At 39.2% G+C, this 27228-nt stretch overlaps 2 protein-coding genes across 9 annotated transcripts in view; both read left to right on the top strand.

The window, feature by feature from the left end:
- dennd5a (DENN/MADD domain containing 5A) overlaps nucleotides 1–21182 on the top strand; it is a 41242-nt gene extending 20060 nt beyond the window's left edge. For 2 of the 4 annotated variants that reach the window (XM_067588568.1, XM_067588561.1), the window contains 19 exons: nucleotides 5403–5714; nucleotides 7015–7230; nucleotides 7336–7570; nucleotides 7978–8061; nucleotides 9109–9259; nucleotides 9369–9462; nucleotides 10681–10812; nucleotides 11338–11490; nucleotides 11586–11673; nucleotides 11775–11862; nucleotides 15004–15132; nucleotides 15569–15690; nucleotides 15802–15947; nucleotides 16880–16998; nucleotides 17094–17275; nucleotides 17614–17696; nucleotides 18299–18422; nucleotides 18523–18691; nucleotides 19635–21182. In XM_067588568.1, coding sequence (XP_067444669.1) covers nucleotides 5403–5714; nucleotides 7015–7230; nucleotides 7336–7570; nucleotides 7978–8061; nucleotides 9109–9259; nucleotides 9369–9462; nucleotides 10681–10812; nucleotides 11338–11490; nucleotides 11586–11673; nucleotides 11775–11862; nucleotides 15004–15132; nucleotides 15569–15690; nucleotides 15802–15947; nucleotides 16880–16998; nucleotides 17094–17275; nucleotides 17614–17696; nucleotides 18299–18422; nucleotides 18523–18691; nucleotides 19635–19818 — 2811 coding nt within the window. In that variant the 3' untranslated portion in view covers nucleotides 19819–21182. The remainder of the gene's footprint in view (nucleotides 1–5402; nucleotides 5715–7014; nucleotides 7231–7335; nucleotides 7571–7977; nucleotides 8062–9108; nucleotides 9260–9368; nucleotides 9463–10680; nucleotides 10813–11337; nucleotides 11491–11585; nucleotides 11674–11774; nucleotides 11863–15003; nucleotides 15133–15568; nucleotides 15691–15801; nucleotides 15948–16879; nucleotides 16999–17093; nucleotides 17276–17613; nucleotides 17697–18298; nucleotides 18423–18522; nucleotides 18692–19634) is intronic. The other 2 variants (XM_067588580.1, XM_067588575.1) reach the window with 1 other exon arrangement.
- An 884-nt stretch (nucleotides 21183–22066) lies between these two features.
- sinhcafl (SIN3-HDAC complex associated factor, like) lies at nucleotides 22067–26654 on the top strand. 5 transcript variants are annotated; one of them, XM_067588536.1, is made up of 6 exons: nucleotides 22067–22171; nucleotides 23235–23389; nucleotides 24112–24211; nucleotides 24302–24416; nucleotides 25302–25455; nucleotides 25556–26654. In XM_067588536.1, exons 2-6 carry the CDS (start codon nucleotides 23262–23264, stop codon nucleotides 25737–25739), a joined length of 681 nt encoding a protein of 226 aa, XP_067444637.1. In that variant the 5' UTR covers nucleotides 22067–22171; nucleotides 23235–23261; the 3' UTR covers nucleotides 25740–26654. The 5 variants fall into 5 exon arrangements, with proteins under 5 accessions (XP_067444637.1, XP_067444653.1, XP_067444641.1 ...); XM_067588552.1 differs by having other exon boundaries at nucleotides 22068–22171; nucleotides 25305–25455; XM_067588540.1 differs by lacking the exon at nucleotides 22067–22171 and adding an exon at nucleotides 22197–22357.
- The last annotated feature ends 574 nt before the right edge of the window (nucleotides 26655–27228 follow it).

The raw sequence follows: 27228 nt of genomic DNA, 5'->3' as shown, positions 1-27228 counted from the left end.
ATATTTTGACTCTCTGTCTTTTAATGTAGAACATGCACAGTGCTCTCATTGTACAGGGCTGTTTCCACGGGCATCGCTTGGCTTGGGCATTTGGGGCTATATCCCCAAAGATTTTTTCTTTAGCCCCGACTAATTCTCCACTTTCAGCAGTTTGTCACTAAAGAAGACGGCAGTGTTTTACTTTTGTATCTTCAGCGAAGAGAATAGAGGCAAGATCATTGGGAAAGGTTTTCCAGGAAAATATGTGAAATACTGGTGTCTTACTGGCTGACACGTAATTCTTGGGGTTTCCATGCCAACTGCTAGTTCACACAGTCAGTCAGTGTGAGGAAAAATGGATATACGAAGGTTTTTACTGGTAAAAGGGTTGAAACTGAGGCAGTGGCACAAACATCCTCTCATGCTGAGCCAGGAAAACAAGGTGTGTAAAAGTCTGTATGAGTTCCAAATTACATGAACATGAAATGAGCAGAGCTTAAGTTAGATACAACTAACGTACATTGCATTGCACTGCCCAGCTAAACCGTTAGCAATGATAGCTTAGTTGTGCCTCTCCTTGGCTAGCGACACCAAACTAGCCTAACTAAAATTACCGTTTTGGGAAGACAAAACACAGAACATAACAGCAATTGTATTATGTGTTGTGGATTTTCTGTCATATAGTAATAATGATAATATCTGATGTGACACTCATTTTAATGGAGACACATTTATGTATGTTGATGTTCATTTATTTGTCATAGAGCTGGAGAATTGACCATTAGTTTTTGGCTTTACTGATACAATTATCACAGATGAGCCAGGCAGGATAGATGAGGAAGAGAGAACAGGTGATACAGAAGGAAAGGAGACAGAAGAGGGAGATAAAATAGACAGTAAAGATGAGGAAGACCAGAACAGAGGGCAGCGAATATCCCAAGAGGCAACGTGAAACATCCCAACTGAGCTCATTGATTTGGGGACTGCAGATACAGGGCCGAGGCGAGTAAAACATCTCTGCTTTCCATCCAGCATGTTTGGCCTGCAAAAAAGATCATTCCAACTAAGTTGATTTGATACATTTGACTGGCTGGAATACTGTATTACTGCCAATGTAGATTATATGGCAAATCAAAACAGGCAAGGGATCAAAAAGATACACTCCCCACCACAGGTTACAGAAACTGGAAGAGAGCATTAGATTCTTTTAGAGAGCATGAAAAATCCAACATGCACAAGGCCTCAGTAATGTGTTGGAAGAGCTTTAAAACCACACAGGTCCAAGGGGATATCTCAGAGCAGCTGAAAGCTGCAAATGTCAGTGAGAATGTGGATTGTAGGGAGTATCTCACACGTATAGCACCAGTGACAGCCTTTCTTGGGAACAAGGTATTGCTTTTCAAGGTCACAATGAAGCACCAGACAGCGACAATAAAGGAAACTTTATGGAGTGCATGCAACTTCTTGAGAAGTTTGATCCTTTCCTGCAAACAAACAAACTGCCTTCATATGTGACCTACATCTCTCACAATCATCCCAAAATGAGTTGACTCAAAGCACCTCTGTTGTTATGACGTCAAGGATCATCTCTGAGATTAAAGAGGCAAAAATCTACTTGATAATGGTGGATGAAGCAAGGGATCATCGTTGGGAGCAGCTTGCATTGTGTGTGTGATACATTAGTCCACAGGGCTTGCTGAAAGAGAGATTCCTTGGAATTTCCCAGCTTGAGGCATTTGATGGTTGCTCCATCACTGACACCACAGAGAAGGAACTAGAGAAACATGGAGTAAGACATTCTTCTTACAGGTGTTGTTCAATCCTACGATGGTGCCTCTGTTATGAGTGGAGCAGTGGGAGGTGTAAAAGCTCGATTCAGACAAAAGCATCCAGAGGCACTGTATATCCATTGCTATGCCCGTGAACTTAATCTTGTCATTTGCTCCACTTCCAAAGCCAACCCAGAGGCATGCCACATGTCCATCATCATAAATTACAAGCTTTTATGAAGAAACTAGGGGTGGGGAACAAAGAACTTATCCAGCTGTCCAAGACTCGCCGGGGGTGCCAGATTGAGTCTGTGGATGCCACTCTACAAAACCTCCCTGCTTTGATCCAGACCGAAGGGAGCATTTCAGCACCTCTAGCTAAGCGACTGGAAAGAAAGCTTTGGAGATTCATTACCATCTACATGCTTGTCTTGCTTCAGACACTGCTCTCAGTAACTCAGGGCCTGCACGAATACCTACAGAAAGAAACTGGTGATTTTGTGCAGGCAATAGAAGACAAAATGGTAGTTCAAAGTACACTCACATTTACTGGAACGATGAGAAAGCACATGAAGTGTCTGAGAAGACCAAGGCCCTGAAGATCTTGATATTCATGCTACTGGGACACAGAGGAAGAAGCGAAAGGCATGGAGGACTATGTACTCGAGACATCTTGTGGCACAAGGTCAGAACTCACTGCTGTTTGAAGGGGTTTGAGAAAAGGTTTTCTGGAGTTGGGGGGAAAAATCTTGATGGGCATATAGGCCTGTCATCCTGCCTTAGAACAGTTCCTGAATGAAGAGGCATGAACATTACAGCATCCACCATCCACAGCCTGCAGAGATTAATGCCGCAAAATATTTCCTTGAAAGAAAAATAAAAGTAGTACCCAGCATCAAAGTGTCTTTTCCCTTTTGGATGGTGACATGTTCCCCTCCCTTAATGCCCTCTTTCAAGCTTCTTTGACCATCCTGGTCATCAGGCGCAGTTGTGAAAGGTCTTTCAGTGCCCTGCACCGACTGCACACGTTGCTGAGGAATACAATGGGTCAGGACAGGCTAAGTCATTTGGCGATAATGTCAGCTGAGAGGGAGATGTTGGCTGATGTGGGCCGACAAGACACTTCCGCCTAGCACTTCCACCCTCAAAGTGCCAAGAAGAGAAGTGCGGACAGTAAACAGTTTCATAATGTCACAACACCCTCTTTCCCTTCTCCCTCTGTAACTCATGCCCTCACACATAGTTACACTCAAAGATTGACAAGACGGAAGCCAAACTGCTTTTGGGATTGTTACAAGCATCATTGTTCAAAACTATTTATTTTGCTTCTGATCATTTATTTGTATATATCTGATTAATATCATGGGATATTATATGGCATGGTGGGTAAAGTTATGACCTTTGAACTAGTCTATGTTTACATTGAGAGAAAACCAACCTATGCTAGGGTGACTCTGAAAATATTTTTAGTGTCATGTAGAGCACCTTTGTCATTCTGAAGTGTTATCTGTTAGTTTTGGATCTTAATTGAAAGCAGTTTAATATCTTGTGTTATTGATGTTATAGTCTATTGTGTAAATGTAGACCGATGATGCTCAGGAGCTTTTTGTGAGAACTGATTTTCAACACAAAGGGAACGTAAAGGCTTAGTTGAACCAAAGCTTGATGGAAAAGAAATTGTTGCCGGTAAGTTGGATAATAGGCATTTAAAAGGTCTTTGACTTGATTGTAGAAAACATTCTGTAGTGATGATAATTATAAAAAATGTGTTGGTTTTACTGGCAAACTAGACAAGGCAAGTTTATTTGTACACACATTTCAACAACAAGGCAATTCAAAGTGCTTTACATAAAACATAAAAGGCATCAAGACAGTATGTAAAAGCCACACAAGGCAATGTCAAAAGACATTTAAATACAATTTAAAAAGTGTTAAATTGTAAATAAAAATAAGCTAAAATAGAATAAGACAGATGGAACAGGAGAGTAAAAGTTACAGAGCAGTGTAAGATTAATAAAAGGCAGCTGCAAACGGAAAAGTCTTCAGCTGTGATTTGAAAGAACTGAGAGTTGTAGCAGACCTGCGGTTCTCTGGGATTTTGTTCCAGATATGTGGAGCATGAAAACTGAACGCTGCCTGTACATGTTTAGTTTTGACTCTGAGAACAGAAAGCAGACCTGTTCCAGACCCCCTGAGAGGTCTGGATGGTTCGTAACGTAGCAGCAGATCAGAAATGTATTTTGGCCCTGAACCATTCAGTGCTTTGTAAACCAACAGCAGTACTTTATAATCAATTCTTTGACAGACAGGAAGCCAGTGTAAAGATCTGAGAGCTGGGCTGATATGATCCACTTTCTTGGTCTTAGTGAGGACTCGAGCAGCAGCGTTCTGACTCAGCTGCAGCTGGCTGATAGATTTTCTTCGGGAGGCCTGTAATGACACCGTCACAGTAGTTGAGTCTACTGAAGATAAATACATGGACAAGTTTTTCCAAATCCTGCTGAGACATAAGTCCTTTGATTCTTGATATATTCTTCAGGTGATAGTGGGCTGACTTTTTAATTGTCTTAATGTGGCTGTTAAAATTCAGTTGTGAGTCCATGACTACGCCAAAATTTCTGGCTTGGTTTGTGGTTTTTAATATTATCGGTTGAAGCTGGGCGCTGACTTTTAATCGTTCTTCTTTGGCTCCAGAAACAATTACTTCAGTTTTATCTGACATATCCAATCATCAATTTGCTCAGTGCACTGACTCAGTGCTTGTACTGGACCATAGTCCCCTGGTGATGTGGTTATGTAAATTTGTGTGTCATCTGCTTGATATTACTAAGTAATATTAAACATTCATAGATTTCAAGACTGTACTTTTCACTTCCTTGCCAGCACAGTTCTATTTCTTTCTTTCTAACTGCAAATAATTTCAGTCATCATTTCATTTCATCTTACCCTTTTGTCTGTTTACTTTCTTATATTGCAACATTTTCTCATGTTTTACTACTTGTAGCATTGAGGTAGAAATTGTGGTTCATATCAAGTAGATACATCAGCAATGATTTCGCAACCAAATTATGAAAGTTTACTCAGTCACTTTGAGTAGTTTTCAACTCTCTTTTGTGAAATTGACAGTGTATTATGGGTTTTGAGGATTTTTTTTATCATATAGGCATAGTAATAATGGTGGCAGGTATCACATTTTCTTTTAAGACATTTGAGTGACTGGAATATTCATGTGCAGATTATAGGGTAAATCAAATCCAGACCCTTCCTTATTTCTCCAGTTTTCACATTTTTAAGCAATTTGTAGCACTCACATGCAAGAAAAAAATGCATGGAAACAGTCTATTTAGAAGTACCTTTTTAAAATGTTTTTGATGGAGAAGAATCTGGGCTCAGCCGCTGATGGTTGACAGTCCAGCCAATACCCCTGGGTGTTTCAACATCTGCTATTGCTCTCAGCACTGTGTGCCAGCTTCGTTTTTCAGTCATCAGTTTTGCCTCTCACTTTTTACACACTTCTATAAATAAGTGCAACATGTGCTGATGAACTGTCAAATGTACAAGGCCATAAAGAATATGAATTTCACAATGTGTTATTCTCCCAACTCACCTCATTAACTTCAATATTTTTGTATTTTTTGCCCTGTTTTTCTCCAGGCTAACTTGTGTTTTGTGGACATCGATAATCACTTCATCGAACTGCCAGAGGAGTTGCCGCAGTTTCCCAACAAGCTAGAGTTCATCCAGGAGATCTCAGAGGTGCTCATGTCCTTCGGCGTGTCTCCAGAGGGAAATATTCACTCTAGTGACAGCCATGCCAAGTACCGGGGCTTCCGATCTGTGGATATGGTCTCTGACAAGCGTAACGGCAACCTGGCTTCACCCCTCAACTCCTACCTGCTGAGGGAGAATGAAACTATTGCCAGACTGCAGGCTCTGGTCAAGAGGACAGGTGTCAGTCTGGAGAAGGTGGGAAGTGATAAAATCTCATAAATCAAAGTATGATATGATAGAGTATCATATATTGGGGGTTGTCTTCTCCAGTTGATGATCATAAAATATTGGCCGTTGATGTAGACAGTGATACATTTTCTGAAAGAAATTTTTCAGACTATTAATTGTAAATATGTCTAATCAAACTTTTAGCAAATTTAAGATGTTTAGGATCAGGATTTCCATGATTTGCAGTTGTATGTATAAAAACGTGTTTGTGCCAGCAGCAAATATATTTGAATCATTTGAATTTGTAAGACATCGTCGTCTTGAAATCCTGTGTTTGATAACATGTAGATGATATAGTGAGCAAAGATGACACAGAAACCCACAATAAACACGAGAAAGCCCCTCCTACACTTCCCACTAGAGGCAGAAAAAGAGAAAAGTGATGTCAAACGTGTTCAGTGGTATTGGTCAATCATTGTAATCATTGATATATGAATGCCAGCTTTGAATATACTGTTCGTGTTTCACATCTGTGGAGAGCCTCAGTGTTGTGAGCGTCAGGTTGATGGAGCAGGTGGGTGATAAAGATGTTTTCCAAGAGACCTCTACACGTTCAAAACATCACCTCTCGTGACCTTTAAAATGCTGCTGGTTGACATCTTGTAGCTCGGATGGCGGAAATCCCTTTACAGATGTCAACAGATGAAGTTGGCATCTGTACAGTCTAATTTCCTTTTCGGCTCTTGTGCTTTACAGACAGTAGTAAGTCGTAAGTAGTGACGAAATACTCTGAAGGTTGATAAATGGATGAATTAGCTGCCAACTAGAGAAAGTCTACATGCAGCCTATAATCTGCTTTATGCAACGGTGGCCAGCATTAGCTTTCCTTGAACGGATTAGCTCATTAGTGTATAGCTGTCCAACAACGAGGTCAGGCCTCACAGATACTTATTACTGTACTGGATATGAGGCTCTCCAGTCATGTGATCATGTCATTGGATTGAGACTTTGTTTTCTTATTCATACATACATACAGTGGTAGGCCTGTTCTGTGTTATTTTAACCCCCCAAATGTTGGCATCTGTACAGCTGACCCACTGACACGCTGAAAATAGAAGCTGTGTTTCAGTTTGCTTTCAGCCATAAATCAAAACACATGTCCTTGACTTCCTTTCCCATAACCTTGCTGCTTCATTAGCAGCCTATGATAACAGTCAGAAAAGATAACATGAATATATACACTGATCTGCTCCTTTTCTTTATCTAAACCTCTTTCTCAAAGCAGTTTCCCTCATTTCTATCTTTTCCTCATGTCCGTGCGTATCAGCTGGAGGTGAGAGAGGATGCCAGCAGCAATAAGGATGCGCGGGTTCAGTGTGACGAGGAGGAGCTGAAGATGCACCAGGTTAACATCCAGCTGCGTGAGGTCTTTGCCAACCGATTCACCCAGATGTTCGCGGACTACGAGGTGTTTGTCATCCAGCCAAGCCATGACAAGGAGTCCTGGTTCACCAACCGAGACCAGATGCAGAACTTTGATAAGGTGAAGTGTTATAGATAGAGATTGTATAGTGAAGAATATTGTTTTCTGTTAAATATGACATTGAATTCCACCCTTTTAAATGTGTTTGTATGTGTGTGCGTGCAGGCCTCCTTCCTATCTGATCAACCGGAACCCTACCTGCCTTTCCTGTCTCGTTTCCTGGAGACACAGATGTTTGCGTCCTTCATCGATAGTAAGATCCTCTGTCACGATGACGAGGAGAAGGAGCACACGCTGAGGGTGTTTGATGCCCGCGTGGATAAGATCCGCATGCTGAACGTCCGCACGCCCACTCTACGCACATCTATGTACCAGAAATGCACAAACATCGAAGAGGCGGGTAAGGAAAGACATTGGCCCTGAAAATCCTTGAAGGCTTTGTGAATTTCAGAAAAAGAATAAAAAAAACCCTTAAAAATAGCTTTTAAAGCACCAAACATTGTACTCAAATGTGTTTGCCTCAGCTCTCTGGACGTTGGTTGTTGCTTTCAACTGATAAGCCACAGGTTTTTTATTTTGAAAATTAACATCTTGACTTGAGATGGGTAAAAATTTGACCTCTGTCATGTTTAATTATGACCCTGTCTAAAGCCAAAACATTGCAATTTTGTGGATTTAATAAAAAGACCTTCAATCATCTAAATGACTGTGGGGATAAATTAACTTTAGAAAGTGAACTTTTGACATACTACATAGTGTTTGAAGTGTCTAATTAGCTCTGACTGGTAATTGCTGTCTTATTTGCAGACAACCTGCTTAAAAAGCGATATGAAAAAGCTGATTTTGTCGCTCCTGGACCTCATGACATTTGTCTCGAGAACGACAAGACTCGTAATATTTGCTCTCTATATCTTGAACATCTTTGGGTGGCAGCTCTCTGAATGTGTGTGCAATGCATTACGTGTGATACGCTCACAGAGGATAGATGGACTTGTCTGCATAATAATTGTCCACTTTAATCCAGAACACACAATAATACTGTTAAATATAGAAAACCTGCTAGATTAGAAATACTATGAATGTGTTTTTAATGTATTACCATCAATTCAAGATACCTCTGTGAGATCCTTTGTGCGTTGCATACATGTCAGTTTTTCAAAGCTTGGTGGACATAATCTTTTTAATCTAAATGCACTATCACTGATCTTTTTAGTGGTGATCTGATAACTGGCAGCATGCAGGGAAATGTGTGATAATTATTTTCAGGAAATCAAATCTTTGTACCAGTGAATCACAGCTTCAGACAGTGTGAGAAACGTTTTCTTTCAGTCAGTCATTGTCCCGTTTTCTCTGCTTTGTGTCCTTACATGGACGACTTGATGTGATCTTTTAAAAGTCTATTGTGTTTCTCTAAACTCGCGGGTGCTTTTGTTAATATGTGTGGGTGGGTTGTTAAGCAGTTATCAGAGAATCACTGTCTAAAGCTGCATTCATGGATGATTCTGAACTGGTTCTTTTAGAGAAAAAAGAACTTTCTGGGTCTTTAATCTGTCACTTCTTTTGCTTCTGTGGGAGTTTGGGATGAAATGTTTTGTTCAGTTTGAACTTTGTCTCTTTATTCAATTGTCAGACATTTACTAAATGAAAAATTAGAGGTTCTTCATTATAAGTATCCTGTTTTCCCAACACAGCATATATATATATTCATGCATATTTATTTGACATGAGAATAAGTTATTAATCTGGGAAAATCAGAATGCATTTTATTGCCTCCTTAATATCATTTTTAAAATTCATCCTTCACCAATGATATATGTATAGTTGTCAAGTCTTGACAATGAAATCACTATGATTTGGACAAATTAAGACAATGAAACTGATGGATGCATCCTGTAACATCATCCCCAACTCTTGCGTCCGTCCCACATCTTCTTATAGAAAAGGCCATTGAGATGAGAGTGGTAAAGATTGACCACACTGCCCTGCACCCCCACCTGCTGGACATGAAGATCGGTCAAGGACGCTACGAGCAAGGCTTCTTCCCCCGCTTGCAGTCTGACGTGCTCTCCACTGGGCCAACCAGCAACAAGTGAATATTTCACATGACCTTTTAACCTTTGTCCGTACTCGACTTGAGTCTGACTGCTGTGTTACGATGTTTCACGACACAGTTTATTAAGTGTTGTCTTGCGTTACAGATGGACCAAGAGGAGTGCTCCTGCCCAGTGGAGGAGGAGGGATCGACAGAAGCAGCACGCTGAGCACCTTTATTTAGACAACGACCAGAGAGAGGTGAGAGTCCCCCGCATTCTCAGCTCATATACATACATATCGACTGGCTCAGCTTTGTTGTCTTTGTTCATTTTTGCATGACCGTTTTCTCTCTTTGTTTTATTTTGACTTTGCTTTTATCATCTTGTTCACCCCTCCCCCCCTCACACTTTTGGTCACTTTCTTTCTTTCTCTCTCTTTGTCTGCCTGCCTCACACTCACGCGCTCTCACACACTCTCAGCATGTAGAGTGTTTGTTTCCGGAGCTGCAGCTCCTGCTGTTTCTTGACTACTACTGGCTCTCGCAGTCCTTCAAGCCCTGTCTAAAGTCGGTGACTGTGGATGTGGTATGTGTTGGTAGTTTGTGAGGCTTTAGCTTTCATACTGGGATCACATGACCTGTCCACTCATGTGGTCTCTACCTTTAGCTCTTTACCCCCCTCTGCTTCCTCCACTACGAGCTGAGCTTTACCTGATAATCCATGTTATGTCAAGACTGTGTCATGTTTTAGGTTATGACAGTTGGAACTCAATAAACATGAAATGATGCAAACAAAGTTGATTGAAAATACAATTAAATTTATACATTTTCTCCAGAATTATTAACTTACTTTGTTAAATACCTGAATAATTTTAGGCCTGATTTGATAAACATAATTACTGTTCATCACAGTTTGGTTGCTATTTGCTATTTAGCCAACCAGTTTTCTGGTTTCAGTTAGAGCATCTGTTCTTTTTTTTTTGATAAACACAATTTTTATGTCATTTTTGTGAGTTTCGCCCCTCATATCGGTTATAAGTTCAATATCTGAAGGCTGAAGTCTAGATATTTCCAACAGGAATAGTATTGACAACACAATTTCTCAGTGCAAGAGATAAGAAACTGTGTAGCAAACATATTTTGTATATTTGACTCTATATAATGAACACTGGCAAGACCTTTGAATCCCTTTTAGAGCAGAAAAATAAAAGATAAAGTAACCCATCATCAGACAACCTTCATTACCTTCATCATTAGTCGAACAAACTGTGGTTGAACTCTCTGTGGTATTCCCTTTCTGTTATTGAGTGAGGTCGGTTCTGTGGTTAGACAAACATTTGTAAGAAATTTTGAAGTAACCTCCACTAGTGACGTCAACCCACCGGTATGCTGAATTGATTTCTCTGACATAGAGGTTCTCGGTTTCCTTTTGTGGTTAGCTATTACGTGACTGAATTCTCTCTCGTGTCTTTTATCAGAAATATATCCAGGAAGCCAGGAACCTGGGCACCACCATCAGACAGCCCAAACTGTCAAACCTGTCACCTTCTGTCATCGCACAGACTAACTGGAAATTTGTTGAAGGATTGCTGAAGGAATGTAGGAACAAGGTTTGTGCATGAATGAGCTTTAGTTATTCAGTTTGATCTGTTTGCAGTGGCCAACTCGGTGCAGCATTATTGTAGTTGAGAAATGCTCACTGCATTTTGTATTCATATAGATATTATAGATATTTTGGTCTTTAAGCTGGTTTTATACAAAGTTACTTAATGGGAGTGCTGCTGCTATCTCAGCTAAGAAAGATATAATTAAAAACAAAAACATCAATTTGACAAACTATAGTTGAGGCTTAAATTATAGTCAGTTTGTGTGCAGTTAATTGGTGGACAGAAATGACAATAAAACAGTGGAACATTGCAAAACCAAACCAAGGCCTTGTGTTTAGCTAGATGAGTTTCTCTATAAATCATTTTTACTACTACAAAGAGTTGAATATCAGGACATGGCTTGTTCTGAAATTAGCAAACAAAACAGTAAATAAAAATCCAAAATTATTAGTTTGATTGCGGTATTGTATCAGAACTTCGAGTAACAACAGATTGCGTGTTTATGCTTATCTGTTTACTTCCCGGCAGACTAAGCGTATGCTAGTAGAGAAGATGGGTCGAGAGGCAGTGGAGTTGGGTCACGGAGAGGTCAGCATCACCGGTGTGGAGGAGAACACTCTGATTGCGAGTCTCTGTGACCTGCTGGAGAGGATCTGGAGCCACGGGCTGCAGGTTAAACAGGTCAGGAAGCCACTCTGCACTTAATTGAGTCCCAACAGCTAGTTGATAAACTCTCACAGTATTTAATGACCCTAGGGTATGTTTTTTTCTTTCAGGGTAAATCTGCCTTGTGGTCTCACCTGCTGCACTACCAGGAGAGCAAAGAGAAGAAGAATGCGACTCCAGGTGGTTTGGGACCTCCAGGTACAGTAAATGTTAAAATCAGTTCATCTAATTAATAAATTGATGAACAAAATAGTGACTTTTGACCTAGAAAGTACCTAATATCTTTCTTTCTACCCCAGGTTTCATCCATGATACCGAGCGACGCAAATCTGATGGTGGTGGATCAGCCATGCCCCCTCTTAAAGTCTCCCTGATCCAGGACATGAGGTGAGGAAGGATGGTTGTCATTTAGACATGAGCTAATGTTGATGTCATGAAGGAATGAAGGATAAAGTCCCTTTATTCCATCCAGTGCAGCTAAACTGTTTTAGAAATGTATTACTGTACTGTCAGAGAAAAGTAAACTGGATTAATACTGCCCCCTTGTGGTGGACTGTCAAACAACACCTACTCAGAGTTCAAGCGTTCACAAGATAGACGTCCTCAATGGAAATCATGTGTAAAACTGCCTTTTCACCACATACAGAACAGAAACAACAACAATCAAACACAAATAGTACTTTCCAAGAGTTTCCCCTTCAGACTAAATGTCCTATTTGGGGTTTGTGACGTAATGTGTGTTTGTTTTTGGTCACTCATTCAGTCATTTGGTCAGAATACATTTATCTGACACTCCTGTCTCAGATAAATGTATGCAATAGTCTCTTTATTGGCTTCACTTTTGTAAATAAATAACATGTGTGATGCCACACAGTTAATTAGTTGTGGCGGCACTCTTTCCTGTTTTCCACATTTGCCACTATTGAGTTAAACTCTGACAGGAAATAAATCTTCAAAAAAACAGTAACTGCCTTGTAAAAAGTCTTGTTCCACAGACAGACTAGTTCATTCTTCTGCACCAAAGAGCTGTTAGGAATAAGTCATGAATAGATGCAATGCAGCATCCCAGTAAAAGAAACATTTTAAATACCACAAGATTATATGTCGCAACACATTTTCAAGCCCACTAATATTTTAGAAACACATAAAAATTCACATAATAGTGCAGAAGGTTAAAATACTATATCACAACAGTAATCCAGATATTGTTTTTCTTATTATGACCCCTAAAATTAGTTCTTCAACAAAGCAAAAGCATTAACTGAAACTTCCAAAATGTCAGCTTTTGGTTGACATTTTTGTCAGACTATTGCATTGAACATCCAATAAAATCACTACCTTACTTATTATTATTATCTCAGTTTTTTAAGTATTTTATGGGAAATTAGGGGAAAGACAGAATGGATGAAATGAACCAGAGGTCCCCAGCAAATCGGACAGCATCCCAGACCTTAGGATGCCTCAATTAGCTCAATACTTTTTAGTTTTGTATATTTATATTCAAAGAACACAAAGCCTTTGAATGGAGGTGGGAGCTCCTGCGACACACCCACATGCTGTAACAGCTGTGTGTTTTTGATTTGCGTGTTTGTGTGTGTATATGATGGCAGCCATCGCTGTCATCACGTCTGCTGTGCACAGCCAGAGTTGAGGAGTCAGGATTTGTGTGGCGTGTGTAGCAGCACGTTACTTCCAGCCTAATTACCAGACCCCCGCCAGCCTGGCTGAGAACAGAGGAGGGGTCAACTTGGGCCACAAACACACACGTCTACACTGCACTGCGCTGATAGGTAGAACCTCCTCCCCACCCATGTAAACGTCTGACGGCATGATCATAAACATACTCTGACACACAAGCTACCATCACCCACCCTTAATGAGTTTTAATAATTAATAGCATTATCTTAAAACACAGTAGATGTTTATACTGAAAATGATGAGTTTATGTTTGATTTTATCACATTTCTTAAAGCTTTTTTGAGATGATAACAATATCTTATATTGGCGATATCTGCTGTCTCTTCTGGGTCAGAGGTCACAGTAATATTGGTGCATACACTAGATGTTTTCCTCTGTTGCCATGGAGATAACGAGCAGAGGAAACTGGGTTACCTAGTGTGAGTAGAGGGTGGAGACATGGAGGGGGGGATGGAAGGTGGAGGAGGAGACATGAAGAGCTCTCAGAGAGCAGACGAGCTTATGGCACAGGTGGAGTGGAAGGGAATGTGTCTGGACATCAGAGCATGATAGTGGCTCGGAGCGATGACACAGGAACTAGCTCACACACTCAGGGGGCCCGCTGCAGTAAAAATGCCATGACGGAGGCAGACTGAGACATCTTTCTGGCCACAACAACGAATTAGATCATTCAGTTTATGCTGCAGAAATACAATAGAAGTAAGAACTAAGTCAGATTTTTTAAATAACATTTTTAGTGCTGAAACAATCAGTCCATAAATTAGGTAACACTTAAAGTTAGTTAATAAATGGTTTATAACACACTATAATTTAGTATTTAGTAATGTATTTGTCAACACCCATAAGTGAAGGCTGATGTGTCTTCATAGGAGAAGTTAGAATTGTTGACACTGTACATTAATAAACACTTAAAATTGTCCTTATACCTGCTTCTAACCACACTGTAGTGTGTTACAAAGCATTTATCAAATGTTTGTATACTAATTATAAGTATATAATTATAAGTTTAATTATAAATGCTAAATAGGAGACTTAAAGTAAAGTGTTACCATAAATCAATTAGTCGATTGACAGAAAATTAACTGCCACCAATTTTGATAATCTATTGATCATTTATCAAGTAAAAAATATCAAAAATTCACTGGTTGCAGCTTTTTAAATGTGTATAAATGAGTGTTATATCATATCAAACTAAATGTATTCGGGTTTTGGAGATGTGCGAACAAAACAATTTTAAGACATCGCTTGGTTATCGACAAATGAATCAATAAAGAAAATAAGCATTAAGAGCAGCCCTAAATGTTTGCTTGGTATCAGTTATCAGTTTAGACAATAGACTCCTGTATTACAATATCTGGATGTATTCATATCACCGTGGTGGTTCCACTTATCTAGTAAATGAAAGTGCATGGACACTATTTTTTCTGATTTTTCTTTTGTTGATTGGTTGGTTTAGCTGATAATCATGAAATGAAACAACTGAATGAATATAAGCCTCAGTAGCTTTTAGCATTATCTGGTTCTCTAAGATGCATTCTGCAATTTTGTAATCTTTATTGTTTGTAAATAATGTCTATTCTAAGCATTTTCCTCGCAGTATAATATCTGTGTGTATAAGTTTGCTGGTACTGTGTATGACCACTAAGAAGTTATCAATGCTGTAAATAGTTTGAGTGTACCTTCCATGATTTTATATTCAATTAATCCCCATCTCTGCCTTGTCTTGTTATTTTCACACAATAATAACGATTTAAAATATGATCATTGTTTTCTGTTTATGTATAAGTTCTTCTCCTCTTCAGACTCCTGACCTTGTCATTTTATTTCCAGACACATTCAGAACATAAGTGAGATCAAGACCGATGTGGGTAAGGCCAGAGCTTGGGTTCGCCTCTCCATGGAGAAGAAGCTGCTTTCCAGACACCTGAAGCAGCTGCTGTCTGATCACGAGCTTACAAAGTGAGCAAAAAGAAACAGAAACAGGACAATTACAACCGTGAATCTTACATTTTAAACATATCTCATCGTTTAATTTTCCCACCTCATATTTCGTTGACCTTCTTTCTGTGCTTGTGGAGGAATGTCTGTCTCATATGAAATTAAGATGACGTGTGATCTACTCATTTATAATACATTAACTCTTTTGAAATTGCAAAGCATCGTACTGTAGTCCACTGCTGCATCAATAATTCACAGCTTGCTCCATAATTGATATCTGGGTGATGAACTGGGTCAGTGGGATTTTTTTTGTCTGCTGTTGTTATGTCTTCTACTTAATACAAAGCAATACCTACTTTGTTACCCATCAATTGTTGAGACACTGTTGAGGAATGTTTTATCTGCTAGTCATCCCAATTTAATAACGGAAAACATCTTTGTGTATTTTAATTTTTAGAAAACTTTACAAGCGATACGCCTTCCTGCGCTGTGATGACGAGAAAGAGCAGTTTCTCTACCATCTCCTGTCCTTCAATGCTGTGGACTACTTCTGTTTCACCAATGTCTTTACCACCATCAGTGAGTGCTACTTTGATGCCATACAAGCCTGATAACACCGCCAATTAAACTACCAGATCGGTGTTGATTGTTTGTGACTGACATGACATTTCTCTCCTCTCTGTCTCCCAGTGATCCCCTACCATGTGGTGGTTGTTCCCAGTAAGAAACTGGGAGGCTCCATGTTTACAGCCAACCCTTGGGTGTGTGTTTCTGGTGAGCTGGCTGAGACCGGGGTTCTGCAGGTCCCGAGGAATACTCTAGAGATCACTTTTGAGGTTTGTGTTACAAGACTTGGGTCTTATTTTTTAAAAATTTTTTGTGATTAAAGTGATTATGGTCCGGGAATGTGGCAATGTTGCCACAATGAAATCCAATAGGACAAGAAACATGAGTGGTTAGGATATCAGACATTTTGTAAACAAGCCAACAATTTAGGCAGATTATCTAAACCACTTTATTATGAGTTAAAACTGAAAAGCAAGCGGACCCAAAATGTCAGTAATAATCACTCATTGCACAGGATAACTGTGTGTAAGTACGATAGGTCTAAGTTGATCCTGTAGGTTTATCTGTAAACTGTGATGGATGTTTACAACGCACAGTTTGTATTGTCATTTTACTGTTTGCCTTTGTTTTGGCTTCCAAATAAGTTTGGTAAAGTAGGGGTTTGTTTCATGTTTCTTGCCCAGCTGGCGTTTAAAGGATAGGTTCACAATTCCTCAAGTCTGTCTTAAAACAACAGTCAGGTGCCAAAATGAATATTGAAACAGGTTTTGCTCACTGTAATCATTCCTCCTGTTCATGCTGACCATTGGAAGATCCCCTTCAAATGTGCTTACAGTGGAAATGATGGGAAAGTCCTCGTTTTTAAAAAAAAAGCTTTCTGCAAGGGTTTATCTGAAGATAATATGAAGCTTGAAAATTCCCTCTTTGTGTCTCGATGGACGGTGTTTTCCTGTTCAGCTGCGGTGAAAGGTTTTTAACAAAAAGAGTGAATTTGGCTGTAAGACTGTAACTTTGAAAGATATTGACTTGATTTGAGTAATTTGGGAGGCTGAAGCTTCATATTAGCTTCATATAAACTTTTAAACACATTATTTGCTGTGGATTTTGTCCCCCATCACTTACATTGAAAGTGCATTATGATCTTTTTTTGACTTGATTGTTTACTACCAGTATGATATTAACATGCTTCCCTCTCTTTCAGTGCCAGAACCTGGGCAAGCTGACCACGGTGCAGATGGGTCACGATAACACAGGGCTCTACGCAAAGTGGCTTGTAGAGTGTGTTATGGTCCGCAATGAGATCACGGGGCACACATACAAGTAAGCAATACTGTACCTTTTGAGGAAAATGTGCCTAATATTGCTTTAAATAGATATTTCTTTAAAGAAAATGAACACAATGTGTTTGTGGGCAGGTTTCCGTGCGGCCGGTGGCTGGGGAAAGGCGTGGACGACGGCAGTCTGGAGAGGATCCTGGTAGGAGAGCTGATGACCCCCACCACAGAGAATGATGAACGAATGTGCCGCACACCCCCGATGCAGCAGTCCCCCGGGATGATGAGGAGGTTTGTTACCATCTCGCCAAACAGCAAGCCAAGTAAGTAACTTAACTGCATAACCATAAATTACCTGGAGCTTATTCTAAATAATCCTGGTGTGGGTTTTCTAGCTGACAGGAAGCATTTGTTTCCTCTGGATTCTCCTTTTTACACTTCAATTAAAGATTCAACTGTTATCTAAAGAGCAGGAGACAACAGTGCCCCCCCTTTTTGTGATGCTTAAAGTCTTGTTCTTAATACCTTCACTGGTAAAAATTGATATACACAAATGATAAAACACGATGACAAATGGATAAAACGTGGATGGGGGATTTTTCTTCCATGTGACTGCTCGTATTGTCTTACAGCATCTTTTTTTTCTTTTCTTCTCATCCAGAGTTAAACACAGGTCAGATCCACGAGGGAGTGGGAGAGGCCATCAACGGGATTGTGAAGCACTTCCACAAACCGGAGAAGGAGGTGAGAGACGGCAGTCTAGACAGGCTCCAACATGCAGTTCTATTATTCATCACAAATGAAGAGAAGCAGCTTTCTGCTCTGGTGGTCGCTGAGCCCCTCAGTAGCTCAGTAACAGACCGTGTGGTGTAATTCAGATTTTTAAAACGTGTTGCTGTTTTTTGGAAATGTACATCAATCTTGATCATTTTTTTCTGGCCTAGAATGAAGCCTGTTTTTCCTTTTTATGTAGACACTAATATCAAATTAATAATTATTTCGCATGAAGTGATAATTGCAATTCAAAGGAGAAGCACATTGTAACTGAACCGTTGATTGCAGGTTTTAATAGTCATTCATTGTGTAGTCAAAGAACAAAGGATTTTTACAGGGAAATCCCCTTCACTGTTTCTCCACCTGTTAATATGACTGACACGAGTATGTAAGTTGTTGTGTTGGGTTGTGTCTTTGCACCTTAGTCCTCTTTCCCTGCATCATATTGACAAGTTAGGTTTGATATGTTAATGGGTTACTTGGTTTAAATGTTTATGAAAAATTGTTCCATTTAAATTCACTTTTGGAAGAAAATGTCAACATGAAAGGAATCCTGTTTGTCCTCTTCACAGAGAGGCAGTCTGACTCTTCTCCTCTGTGGGGAGTACGGACTCGTCTGGGCTCTGGAGCAAGTTTTCCAGCATGGTTTCAAATCACCCCGACTCTTTAAGAATGTCTTCATCTGGGACTTCTTGGGTAAAGACCATCAGCAATGAAATTATATTCACATTTATACAACTAGGTACTGAATTATAAAGTAATTAATGTGTCTCTTAATTAAATGATGCTTTTACAGAAAAGGCACAAGTGTACTTTGAAAGTGCGGAGCAGCGAGAGGTGGCTCCGGACGAAAACTGGCAAAGCAGAGTGCGCCACTTCTGCCGCTTCATGCGGGCCATCAACAACACGTCCAGGAACATTGGCAAAGATGGGAAGTTCCAGATGCTCGTCTGTCTGGGTGCAAGGTAGAAACACTCCTACTAACCTGATTTATATGTAGTGAACAACCTAAACATTTGTTGGGGATGATAAGGAAGATTTAGGGTGCTGAGGGTCTGGGATACAAAGCTGTCCTTCTCGCTGAAATGTCCTTGGCTAAAGTGCCGTTCTGAATCTGATACTGCATCATGACCTGCAGGGGTCAAGTGAACATGATCTCTCCTCTGAGGATTCTTGAAGTATCAGATATTTTAATTGTTTCCTTTAGCTCTGCTTCCCCGACGAAGACTCTATGTGCCTTTGCATTTCTTCCGTAGTGATCCGGTCATTTATCTGTTACAGACTGTTACTGTTCCTCTTTACACCACAGTAGTACAGGTACAATTAGTCAGTTCATAGATTAGCTGATGGACAGAAAATTAATCTGCAACAGCTTTGATTATTGATGAATTGTTTAAGTAATTTATCAGGCAAAACATACCAAATATTTGCTCATTCCAGCTTCTCAATTGTGATTATTTGCTGCTTTTGACAGTTTTATATCACTGTAAATTGAATGAGTTCGAATGAGTTTGAGTTTTTAATGTTGGGTAGACAAAATAAGCTATTTGAAGATGTTACCTTGGACACTGTGAAGTGCATTTTTCACTAGTTTCTGACATTTTATAGACTAAACCATTGATCAGTGCAATTATTATTATTATTATATTATATTCTGCAAGTTAAATCTATAAATAAAATTATTAGTTGCACCCTTACTTCATAATACACATTTTTATGATGCCTTTTTAGGGGAAGGGATTTTTAATTGCAGTATAATGTAGTTTGTCTATGAAACAAACTTTCCTGCCACCATGGTTTTAAATTATTCTTATTGGAAAAATGCAGAATGAGGTAATTACTATCAGTGGTGCTGCGTTCTTTAGTGTGATGTTGTTGTGTTGACTCGTGTGTGTGTGTCTGCTTCAGGGACCATTTGCTACATCACTGGATCGCTCTGCTCGCAGACTGTCCAATCACTGCTCAGATGTACGAGGACACTGCACTGATCAAGGACCGCTCATTGGTAAACTCTCTGATCAGAGTACTACAGACTCTGCAAGAGTTCAACATCACCCTGGAGGCTTCGCTCGTCAAAGGTGTTGGTATCTAAACCAAACCAACCTCCCACCGGTTGTACCTGACCAGGAAGAGCACTGGGGACCACTTAAAAGATTAACTGAACCTTTTATATGCAGGAACAGACTTGAACAAAGGATATCTTCTGGCTTATATTACAGCTACTGTTACATTTGCCATATATTAAGTGCAATGAGCCTTTCAAGACATGTTGTTATTTTTATCCTCAATGATGTTGCCATTAAATGTTTCAAATATGTTTTCTATTATGAACCATGATTTTCACATTATTGACGATGACCTACATGTGCTATAATGTTTTATTGAAAGCTAAATATTTTCATTGTTACCGTGAACTGCTGACAATGGCTATATTTAAGGGAAAGCGGGGATCAAAACTGTTAATATATTTTCAGAGAAAAACAGTATTATTTTGTTAAATCAGTCAGGTTGCTTGCTCTGTCGTCAACTCAGATTTCCAATGTCATAATGCAGAGCTTAAAGCAAATGATGTAGAAGTATGCTTTATAAGTATGTGTATGACAGTAGGGAGGTGAAGTGTGGAAGGTGATTTACCTACATAGGAATAAAAAAGGCTGTTACATTAGAGCCTTTACCTGGGAAATGTACTCGTATGCAAATCTTTTACATGGAATACCTTCAGTGGAGAAAAGGTTCCTTCTTGCGTGATACTGAGACTGTGTGGCTTAAGCCTGTATCCAGTGACTGACAGTCGGATAAAAGAAAATACCCCAAGTTATTGGTTTTTGCTCCAGACACAAGTTCTCCGAGAGATGCTCAAGCCAGCTCTCTGTGCAAAGCGGTTCACAACGACAGCCTTCATGTAAATACCTCCAACCAGCCCTTTCCTCAACCACCATCCAAGCCCTTACACTATATCTGCCCTCCTCTCTGAACAAAAACAGTGTCTTTGTAGACTCCTCGTGATAAAGGATGAACTCCTGCTTGTCTGTTGCGGCCATGTGAAGAGCAAAAAGGACTGCTCCCCCCCCCCGCGGCCCCCCCCACCTGATTTTGTTGTCATGGTTCCTTGCTATGCAATATCCTCAAGAGAAAATGTCCCCCACCCCCCATACAAACTCTACATCGGGGTCTCTTGAGGTATTACTGGGCCCTCCTCCTACATTGAACTGAACTGTGCAGAACAAGAGATTTGATATGTGAAGGACTTCTTTTCTGTGCCAACAACGTCTGGAACGACTGTGTTGTACTCGTCTGTGTACGACCCACACATGAGCATCTTGGGAGATATATATTTTTGTTTTCCAATACTGTTGTACATTTATTGACATAGCTGTGTAATGTAGTGTTTACTAAGTGAGCAACAGTGTACAGTGTAAAAATATATTAAGAATAAAGCATCTGTAATGCGTTAAAGTGGATTTAATTGTATTAGTATTGAGTAGTTGTCAGTGGTAGAACTACTCAAGACTACTCACTACTTTGAGGTACTTGTACATTACTTGAATATGGAAATTTATCTGCAACAATTTGAATAACTGATTGATTGTTAAGTATAATTTTTAAAGCAAAAATGCTGAAAAATTATTTGGTTCCAGCTTCTCAAATCTGATTGAAATCTGATCTTGACTGAAACTTGTCTTCTATAAATGTTTTCACCATTTTAAGACAATTAATCGATAAAATAACGGGCAGTTTAATTGATAATGAAAATAATCTTAAATTGCACCTCTAATATAAATGAGTTCAAACTACAACAGTCAAATGCTACTTACACATTAATGGATCAACAATAATCCAATATTATAATTTATGATGGAAGCATTTCTGTATTGAGTACTTTGATTTGGAAATTTTAAGTGCATTTTGCTGATAATATTTTTGTACATTTGCCTTAGTAATATTTTAACTGCAGAACTTGTAGTTGAGTATTTCTACAGAGTGGAATTGCTACTTTTACTAAAGTAGTAAATGGATTCAAATACTAATCCTGCGCTACTGCTAGTAAAGATTTATATTCTCTGCTTTCTCAGCTGAGAAAATGTAAACAAACTCGTTCGCGCCATGTCAAGTAGCTGTTTTTCTTTAAAGCCTCACGCCAGATGGCTTATGGGACTTTGAGTTCAAAAGGAGGCCGTTAACTACTGTTACGCCACAGAGATCTCTCGCACGCTCACTACACCTCCCGTCATCCAGCTCTACTGAGGAGAACGCGAGCTGCACAGCGATTGGTTAACCCAGGTTCAAACCCAACGGCTGCACTCCTTATTTGGTCATTGTACGCTCAGCCGTTTCATTCCGGCTTTTTATGCAAATGATATTCTAATGAGCAGCTGTATGCAGTAGTAGTAAGAGCATGCGCAGTGTGTGAAAAGAATACGGCGAAGATTCAAAGTTTTTGTTCAGTAAGTACGCTGTTTTTTTCCCTCCCGTTTACAACTTTTATTTGTGAAATGTCGCTTGTTTGTTTTGTGTGACGAGTCTGGTCGTGATGTGGTGTAATCGTAACCTGACGTTTCCAGACGTTTGCGAGGTTCATGTACAAAGACTCGACAACCGGATAACGTGGAAGTGAACGGGAGCGTGGCGTGGTAATGGTAGCCAGCATGCTAACAGCTAACAACAATGAGCCATATTTGGCGCTCTAGCGGGCAAAAGTTTAAATTTAAAGGGAAGGATGTGTTCATAGCAAGTTTTCATATCATGTTAAAAATACTGACACCATAAATTAATTGTGCCAAGTTGATAATCGTGTGATAATTATCCACGCGTGTTGCACGTAATTCAGCGAATAGCCCGGTAGCTTTTTGTTTGTTCACTCCAGAAAGCCGCCGCTGCTGCCCGCTTTTTGTTCCGAGATCTCCCCGCAAACACTTAACTCAGCTGAGCAATGTCTAACATCAACTCTATTTAATGTCTGTGTGTTAGCAAATTGGCAAAGTTTCTAATTTATTGACCATCGTGAAGGAAAGTAAAACCGAGGTCAGTTAACGTTACTAAACCGCTGTGTCTGATTCATCCTAACGTTTACCGTGCGGTGTGTTTGACAGTTAAGCAATTTATCGGTTGCAGCTGCAACAAATATTACTTAACTGGTGCTAATTATTTGTTTCTTTACAATAAAACAAAGAGCAGTGGGTTATATAGTTGAATTAAAGTCAGTATTGTGTATTTTTAAGTGTTTCTGTTCCCGCGACTTAGCGTTGGATACTCGGACGCTAAAGTTAACTTTGTTATGATTTTTGTAGTTGTTTTGTGCAATGTATGTATGTTTGCTGAATGCACGTGTTTCTTTTGTTTAAATTAACGGGTTAAGAGACTGGTTTCTTGCATGTCTGTGTGTGTGTGTTTGCTTGTGGGGACCGCCCCCTTCTCAGTAGTAAAAGCACGGCTGTCTGCAGACATCCACGGTGGTCATCACGGGGACTGAGCTGAGACAATTACTGATCTTTGTTTTTACATTTTCAGGTTTTTTTGCTTTAACACTGACCGACTATGTTTGGCTTTCACAAGTCAAAGATCTACCGGAGTAACGACGGCTGTTGCATCTGCAAGACAAAGTCCTCAAGTTCACGCTTCACAGACAGCAGTCGATATGAAGAAACATTCAGGCTCTGTTTTGGGTAAAATATCATATTCATTTATTCATCTTGTCTATTTGTCTTGTTTCAGCTTGTGTGTGTGAGAGAGAGAAGAGAGATTGCAAAAATTCACTGCAAAAACCCCCTCACTTGAAACGGTACAACATTTTCTTTGAACTAGTGATATTTGATCATTACAAGCAAGAAAATCTGCCAGTGGGGTGACCTTCAAACTATTTTTGTTTTGTTTTGGTTTTTAGACTTTGATTTTAGACAGTTTGACTTCATATAAGAAATGAACTATCAGAAATACAAGTTTAAGATGCTTAAAACTAGATTATTTGTCTTTAAAGTCACCTCAGTTTATGAGTCGTGGTGTGCATCTTCTGTTTGATATTTAATATCTTTAAACTCTTTAGGCGTGATCTGATTTTTGAAATAAGTTAAGTAATCTCGTTTTGTCATGATAGACAGTAGTGTGATAACAGTGCAATCCACTTTTCATACTTGCTGCTTGTCAGCTCGACCTGAAAAATAGACTGCATACCTTACTAAGACAATTTAAGTCCAGTTATCTTGAGTCTAATAACCTAAAGTGCATGTGGTGCCTGACAGGAGTATTTGTCTTTGATAACAAAAAAAAGTTCAATCATTCTAAAATAAGATAACTTTCTTGAATTTCCTTTTTTGCCGTGTTTAGGGTGTTAAACTTCAGCCATGATACTTTTCATGATGATTGATTGTGTGTGTCTCATTTATTTAAGGTTGTCAGAGGATCGTGTCGGAGACATTTGCAACGCCTGTGTGTTACTGGTGAAGAGGTGGAAGAAGCTGCCTCATGGCTCCAAGAAGAACTGGAACCATGTAAGACATGTTTGCTCTCTGCAGTGACGCGATAATCCTTTTTTCTTTAATTGCCATGTTAAGGCTTTAAATTGACTTGACCTGACACAGGTGGTGGATGCCAGAGCTGGACCGGGCTTCAAGGTGACAAAACCCAAGAAGATCAAGAACAGCGATGGAAAGAAGAAAAGCAAGCTAAAGAAGCTTCACAAGTTAAAGAGACAAAGTAGGTTGTTTAAAAATATCCTTAATGCAGCACTAACTATATGTGAGAGATATGTCTATTTTGAATAGATTTGAAACTAGTGAGACAAAGATTGACAAGGATTTGTTGGATTTCTCTGATTTGTCGTTGAAGTGTTGAGAGAAAAGTACGTGTTGTCATAGTTGGACAAATAACTGCAGTTTCACTTCGTCAGTCTTGGGTTTGGTGTGTTTTTCTGGTTAGTCTGTACTGACGGTTAGATTAAAAATTACTGTTTGAGCAGCATCTTGTGGTTCTCTGGGTTAGGACATGCACTGTGACTGTGGTGTCTAAGGTTTCACATTAAAGCTGCAACGATTAGATTAGTCAATTGTTAGAAACATAATTGGCAGCAATTTTGATAAAGTTAATTGTTTGGCTTTTTTTTTTTTTTTAGGCAAAAATTAACAGATTCCAACTTTTATAATGTCAGTATTTGTTAATTTTCTTAGTCCTCTATGATAGTAAGCTGAGTATCTTTTTGGTTTTGTGCTGTTTATTGGACAAACAAGCAGTTTGAAGTTGCCATTTTGGGCTTTTGGAGACTGTGGTGACCATTTTTTCACATTTTTAATCCAAAAAAAAGTTTATTGATAAAATAATGGGCAGATGAATCGATAATGAGCATAAGTGGTAGTTGTTGCCCTAGTTTGAATCCAGGCTGTTTTTTTGACCCACTTATTAAAAGCAAAACCTTTACCAAAATGTTAAAAACACAAGTGAATTCTCCATCTCATTGTCAGTTTTGTGCCCAGTGAATAGTTGATAGCTGAAAATGATTTGAGATTTACTCTTTACGATAGACGGCAGTTCACCAAATGTATCTGGTGACTGATGCGTTAAGTGTTTTTGTTTTTGTTTTCTAAGCAGACTCAGATGCTCACAGTACAACCTCCAGTGTGTCTCCTGCCCAGTCTCCCAGCTACAGCAACCAGTCAGATGACGGCTCAGACATCGAGTCCAAACAGAGACGCTCAACTCCGTCTATCTTCTCTTTCTTGGACCGTTCCTACTGGAAAAGGTAAGCAATCTGAACTGATTAGACCACATGACAGGACAAATTTAACTGTTTTATAATTTGTCAAATAACTCAAAACTTTCATCTTTTTTCTTTTCTGTAGGCAAAAAGTGTGCTGTGGGATTGTCTACAAGGGGAGATTTGGAGAGGTGATCATCGATCCTCGACTTTTCAAGCCCTGCTGCAGTTCCAAAAAACAGAAGACACTGGTGTCAACGCAAGTGGCCACACACCTTCCAGACACACTTCCTCCACAACTCCCCGAAGACATGAAAGAAACCTGGTGATTGCTTTTGTTGAATCCCCCTGTAGGGTTATCCATGGCATCCACCTGGATTTGTCTCCAGTGGCAGACTCCCTATTCCACCCCCCCCCCCCCCATTAGATCAAGTAGTTAGATGTTTCTTTTCTACGTAATATTCCTTTTTTTATATGGGTATTTTTTTAAACTTTTGTATAGAGTTGATTTTTCTTTTTTTTTTCTTTTTTTTTTTCTTTTTTTTACAGAAAGCAAAAAGGAAAAAAAAAAATTCTTACGGGCATTAGTGTTATTTATAGGATGAGGAGGCAAATTCTGTTGAGGCTCCGTTTCTGATTCTGAGTTGTTTTTTGTATTAAGTGATCAACGTTATGTAAATATTTTGTCACTTTCATACATATCAAGACTGTTCTATTTTTTCATATTTTGTCAAATTGTAAGTGTGCATATGAAAGACACCAGCTATTTCTAATACCAGCTTTTTTGTGTGTGTGTCGCTGCAATGTTTTGTCCTTTTTTTTTGTTTGCTCCATATGTGCAAAAGCGTGATATGTAGGATTTTTTTATTTTTTTTTCTTAGTACACAAGGGGCTGTTGGTGACACCAGGGATCATTAGTCCAACTGTCCTCTATGAATTTAATGAGCTTTTAATGTGTATATTAGATGCCAATGCATAATCTCTTGCGTTTTCACGGATTAAGCATGCCACACATTTGAAACACTCCATTATAATTTCAGCAGTCTGAGCACATTGACATCGAATAGATGTGGTTAGACCATGCATGCAGTACGTTCCTCTGCCTTTTTGGAATAACAGAAATGATGTATTTATTTCATTTGTACAGCCTCCAATGAAATGACAATGCATGTTGTAAAGCAAATGTTTGTTTTTTAAAAAAAATAGATCTTGTAAATACAATGTTTGGCTCTTGGTCCATCCAAACCTTTTTAAATTACAGGAATGGCAAACCACTACTAACGCAATGTTTCTGAAAGGTGCTGAAAATGTACTCTTTTCTTTTTCTTTTTTTTTTTTTACGCTAAACCAGTGTATATCTGTATTCACCAACTTTTACCAAAATTTTTACATCTCATTTTCTCAAACACGTTTCTATAAAATGCCTGCAAAGCTTTAGCCTGTGCTTTTTAAGTTTGCACAGAAATGTGTGCAAACTGCAGGGAAAGGTAGAGGCTTTGTTGCAGCATCAGTGTCTCTGTGAGCTGTTAATATTCCTTTGCTGTTTGATTGCTAATGGTGTGCATAGCTGAGGACTTATTTGTGGTCAAAGAACAGCATACAGGAAACACATGATCTCCGTTTTTTTTTTTCTTTAAAAAAAAATATTGGTGAAAATGTGTTTTGATTGTCATTGCTGTGATTTATGTTCAGAATCAATTGTCAAAGTTCAAACTATGCAGACATTGTGAATGTGCGAAGTGCTCTGGGGCCATCTTATCACTTAGTGCTGTTATAGCGTCAAGTGATGGATCCTGATTCAACCAAATTGGCTTGTAA

This window comes from Thunnus thynnus, chromosome 1 (genome assembly GCF_963924715.1).
Source record: "Thunnus thynnus chromosome 1, fThuThy2.1, whole genome shotgun sequence".
In the NCBI taxonomy this organism is placed as follows: domain Eukaryota; kingdom Metazoa; phylum Chordata; class Actinopteri; order Scombriformes; family Scombridae; genus Thunnus; species Thunnus thynnus.
Note: the sequence above shows the minus strand (reverse complement) of the source record. Positions and strands in the feature narration are given on the sequence as shown.

Coding starts and splice junctions, on each gene's coding strand:
- sinhcafl (XM_067588536.1), top strand. CDS start 23,262: ATGTTTGGCTTTCACAAGTCAAAGATCTACCGGAGTAACGACGGCTGT. Junction 24,212..24,301: donor CCAAGAAGAACTGGAACCAT/GTAAGACATGTT, acceptor GACCTGACACAG/GTGGTGGATGCCAGAGCTGG. Junction 24,417..25,301: donor TCACAAGTTAAAGAGACAAA/GTAGGTTGTTTA, acceptor TTGTTTTCTAAG/CAGACTCAGATGCTCACAGT.